General features: G+C 40.2%; 1 protein-coding gene across 2 annotated transcripts; it reads left to right on the top strand.

Moving 5' to 3' along the window:
- Positions 1-214: 214 nt before the first annotated feature.
- Positions 215-4,424, top strand: sult5a1 (sulfotransferase family 5A, member 1). 2 transcript variants are annotated; one of them, XM_049595840.1, is made up of 6 exons: positions 215-491; positions 732-943; positions 1,352-1,478; positions 1,588-1,685; positions 2,042-2,222; positions 3,375-4,424. In XM_049595840.1, the coding sequence occupies exons 1-6, from the start codon at positions 353-355 to the stop codon at positions 3,506-3,508; spliced, it is 891 nt and encodes a 296-aa protein (XP_049451797.1). In that variant the 5' UTR covers positions 215-352; the 3' UTR covers positions 3,509-4,424. The 2 variants fall into 2 exon arrangements, with proteins under 2 accessions (XP_049451797.1, XP_049451806.1); XM_049595849.1 differs by having other exon boundaries at positions 484-615.
- The last annotated feature ends 727 nt before the right edge of the window (positions 4,425-5,151 follow it).

The following is a 5,151-nucleotide window of genomic DNA, read 5'->3' as shown; positions in this document are numbered from 1 at the left end:
AAAAGGAAACAATACCACAAAGTCTGTGTGTCTTGCTCCTACGTAGGAGAGGTGTTGGCACATATCTGTACACAGAGGCACAATTGCCTCATAATCTGCTCATGTCTGGAGCTCTATGTCATCTTTTGCAAACACCCACTGTATGACACCCATTTGGGGAGTCCCATTTGCATTTCCTCTTTTTAGTATACATATAGCCTCTGTAGCCATCAGCCTCTCTCACAGAGCGGATGTACAAAGATAGACTACAAGACAGACAGACTGAGTGAGAGGAAGGTATACACAAGAGGAAAACTAGTCAAGAGGCAGCTAATCAAGACCAGCAAATAACATCCTTGTATCAGAGTTGGATATGGCCAGGTTGGATGTCATAGAGAAGTTTCATGGTATTTCGTTTCCCGGACACCTGCACACCCAGGATTCCTTACAGCGTGCTCTCAAATTTCCGTTTGAGGACACGGATATCGTCATTGTCTCCTACCCAAAGTCAGGTAAGAAGAGACAACGAACTGATCCGGATACATGGTACCTGCTGTGTCTTTGCGCGTGATGCAACTTAACATGCGGGCATGTTGAGTAACTCATTGTACACAAAATGTTGAGAAATCCATTAACGTAAGTAACCATTACTGGTATGAGCCTACTACTTAGCTTTTTGTGTCTTTTTGCTTGTTATGTGTTTATGAATGGATTTAATGAAAGTCAGATGCTCCTCTCTGTCCTCTCAACAGGCACCACATGGATGCAGGAAATAGTGACTCTCATATCCAACAGAGGGAACCCACACTTGTCCCAAACTGTCCCAAACTGGGCTCGGGCTCCCTGGCTGGAGCATTATTATTTCACTGAAGTGATGGAGGCTTCACCCACCAGACCTGGAATCATCACTACACACATGCCTCATCACCTGCTGGGCCCCGCCCTCCAGGGCTCCAAAGCCAAGGTCAAATTTACATGTTATATGCAAACATTTGGACAACAGAGTTATTCTAAGCATAGAGACAGACGATCATTCAACAGGCCAATATACTGGCTGATATCAGGTATTGCAGATGTGTCGTAACAGTGTATACAATATGTTCTCAAAAAGGTTTTAAGAAATTGTAGAACAGAAATACTAAAGGTTTGAGATAAATCAATAACGGTATCACCAACAAGCAGTACTGGGAAATGTCCTGCTCAGTATGTATCCAGAGGATTTGTATCAAGGTTGATTGTTCATGCCCACTTTTATCCAGTATACCATTACCATTTTAAACTCTCAGATATCAATATTTGTACTGCTGTATCTGGTATCTTGGTTGAGTTAAGTACAAACAGTGTGACGATGTTGCTATGTGACATCTCACAGATTATCTACGTGAGCAGAAACCCTAAAGACGTGGTGGTTTCCTTTTACCACTTCCACAAAATGGCCAACTTCCTCCCTGAGCCTGGCTCATTTCCAGAGTTTTTAAATCATTTCCTGGAGGGCACACGTAAGTTGATGTCAGGACGAAAAGATATATTTATGTTATTTTTTGTAAGGATGTGGTGATTTTACTCCCTAGGAACAATATGTTTATGTGGTACTTCTCTTTGTTTCAGTGTTCTATGGCTGCTGGTTTGACCACATTAAAGGCTGGACCAGTCAGACAGCAGCTATGAACGATATGCTTCACATCACCTATGAAGAAATGTCATTGGTAAAAGAGGATTAACATATCACTCTCATCACGCTAAATGTCCATTAGCTCATGTTTTTAAATGGACAACTATGTGTACAATTTCTTTTAAGATACGTACTGACCTTGTTCCCCAGGGTCAGGGAAATTCACTATGTCAGAATGATGTTTACACTGAACTCACTTCCTCAAACATGCCTTCCGAACGTGACCTTACATCTTACATCAGAGGTTATAATAATCCCTTATTTTAAGGAAGCCATGGCACACTGCTTACAACAGTCAGTGAACTTTTGCAATACTAACTTTATTTTCTAATAAGTTTCTGTTTTGATAATCTATTTTTAATAATATCATCTTCTCCTTCCTGCTGTCAGGACCTACATGGCGCCATAAAGAGGGTGAGCGCTTATCTACAGAGTTCCCTGCTGGAGGACGAGATCAACAGCTGTGTGAAACACTGCAGCTTCAGCAGCATGAAAGACAACAAGATGGTCAACTACACCCTGGTGACTGAGGACATAATGGACCACAGCAAGGGCTCCTTCATGAGAAAAGGTGGGGCTCTGCTTTGTCATATGCTGATGAATCAAGTGTAGTTGACTGATTGTGTCAGTAATATGTGACCCAAAAAAAAAAAAAAGATGAATTTGAGGGGTCATAAAATAATTAAGGAGATTAAATAATATATTATGTTACATAGACTTTAGTTTTTCTTGTAAATACTGTATTATTTAATCTCTTTGGGCCTCTAAGAATCCTTCAGTTGAGTCAACAAAAGTTAGATAAAAGAGTAGTTGGAAGTCAGCATATTTCCATGAATGTACAACAATTTATTTGAGGTTTCTAAAAGGAACAGGGTGTAGGATTTAATAACATCTAGTAGTGAGGATTGCAAATTGCAACCAGCTAAAACTTCCCCCATGTGCCTAGCATGAACTCCCAGAAGAAAGATTCCTTTAGTGTTCATTGTTCAAGATGTTTTTACCAAATTATCCACAGAGGTCTCTTCCCCTCCAGAACAAACAGACTAGCTGATTTAAACTGGTAAAAACACTGAATAAAGCGGTTTCAAATCAGTGACCCGGCACATGCTAATGTGTGCTCACTTTTTTCCTCGGTTAACTTAAGATCCAGACGTTCAGGAGGTTTGTAATGGCAGCCGAACTTTCCACTGAGGTCTCTTCCTCCTCAAAACAAATGGACCCGCTGATTTAAACCGGTAAAAATACTGAATAAAACAGTTTCACATTAAAAAATAATGTTTTTCTGTTGCTGTTCAGCTGGTCATGAAGGGGCTGCTAACGACAGCAGCTGATGCAAAAAACGCAAATGGCCCTATCGACAGCCAGTGTTTTGTTTGTCCACTCTGGGCTACTGTAGAAACATAGCAGGGCAACATGTGTACTCCATGGGTGAAGACTTGCTCCCTAAGTAGAAATTAAAAGCTAATTCTAAGGTAACAAAAACACAGTTCTTATTTCCAGGTGATTAAACACTAAAGGAAACCACTACTTACTATAGTATTTGCCATTTCTGCCAGTATATCCCCCTAAATCCTACACACTGGACCTTTAACATCCGTAACATCTGTAAAGAAAGGAGTCAACAGGCCTATGTTTAAAACTATGATCAGCTGTGAGGAACAAAAATGCACACTTTAATTAAATATCTATATAAATCTCACCCTGTTCCCTTCCTACACTTCAGGTAAGATTGGAGACTGGAAGAACATGTTCACAGAGGAGATGAATCAATATTTCTCAAGAGTCTTCAAGTCCAAGATGGAGGACTGTATTTTAAAGTTTGAGTGGGGGGAGCAACATGAAGAGGACGCTAATTAACAAATCCCACTGAAGAACACCGAACTATGAAACAAAGCTAATTAAAGTTTGAAATGATGTAGCAGATGGATCACGGTGGATGTGTATCTCTAAGTTTCAGCTTAAATAGTTTAAGGAACATTTTCTGAAATGCAATGTTGAGTACCCTTCATTGCCTCTCATGTATATTGCAGTGTGTCTGTGCATTATGTAACACTTGTAATGATGTATGCAGTCTCTTATTATCATAATTTCCTGTGTATATATCTCTCAGATAAACTGAATCCTCTTACAGTTGACTATGGTCCAACTTATTTGTTTTTCACGCAGAACAAGTGGCACTTAAGGTTGCTAATGTGCAGTACAAGCAACGAAAGTGACAGTTATGTAAGTGGTACGACAATGAGCAGAGGGGGAAGGACAGGTCAAAGGTTTTAATACAAAGCTCCTTGTCCAGAGGGCTGAGCCATCCTTGTGCATCCTGTCACTTCACAGACCCGAAGAAAAGTGTTGCTCCCCCTCTAGTTTCCATGTAACGCAGAGCTTTGATCAAATCCTGTCGTGTGTGTGTACGAGAGCAAACATATGGCACAGAGTGTACAGAACACACTGTGCTCTGTGGCTGAAAGGACCGCTTATATCTGATGAAAGGCATCAGTCTGGTAAAGGTTGATATGAGCATTATTACACAGAGGTAACACAGGTAGAGTTTAAATGGTTGTAGATATTTCTGCTATTCAGAGGTCAATGAAATCACTTGTATGTGGGTTTTGCTGGGTGTAAAAATAGTGACACTGAGATCCATTTTACATCATGACTGTCTGTCATTACGATAACATTTTTGTATTTAGTCTGGCATGTGCATTTGAATCCCCCAGGACCCTACTGTGAGATTGTTTTTGCTTTGTGGTTTAAATTAAATCTGAATTTAAAATTACTTTGGAAGATTAAAGCAAATCAGTGTTTTTTTTCCACTTCTAACCTCAATAGATGTACACTTAAATTAATAGTTTGTCATTTTGGGAAATACACTAATTCGCTGAGAGCACCTGCTTATACATTAAATATGAAGCTACCATCAGGACAGAGTTAGCTTAGCATAGCATGAGGACTGTAAACAGGAGGATACAGCTAGCCTTGATCTGGCTATTAGCTTGTGACTACTGTAGTGCACAAAATTCAGATGGAGGGCAGGAAGTGATAAATTCATATACTGCATTAACAAGATGTAGAGAAACGTGACTACATAAAAGGGTTGGATGAACCTGAAGGCAGCAGGTATCGTCAGAAAATTTAAACTTACTAGTCCATACCCATTGGCAGCTTCTACCTATGCCAGTCCTCAATGCCTATGTGCAGTTTCACATAGTTTGACCACGTCAGGGAGTAGAAAAACGTGGGACAGACAGAATGACACACTGACAGTTTCCGTGATTATGTACAGCATACCATACCATGACTTAGTCACACCAAAAATTAGAAAAAAAACCAACAACATTCGGCCACAGGGGGAGCCACAGTGATCAGTCGCATTTTAGCCATTTTTAAGCATTTTTCTGTTGTTATAGCACCACCCAGTTGCCAATTAGAGTTACATTTCTCCAGTCACCTTGAGGCGTCCTGTTCTACATATCTACCAAGTTTAGTAAAAATCGATATGGTGG

This window comes from Epinephelus fuscoguttatus, linkage group LG2, assembly GCF_011397635.1.
Source record: "Epinephelus fuscoguttatus linkage group LG2, E.fuscoguttatus.final_Chr_v1".
Lineage (NCBI taxonomy): Eukaryota > Metazoa > Chordata > Actinopteri > Perciformes > Serranidae > Epinephelus > Epinephelus fuscoguttatus.
The sequence above is the reverse complement of the archived record's forward strand: the minus strand, read 5'-3'. Positions and strand labels throughout refer to the sequence as shown.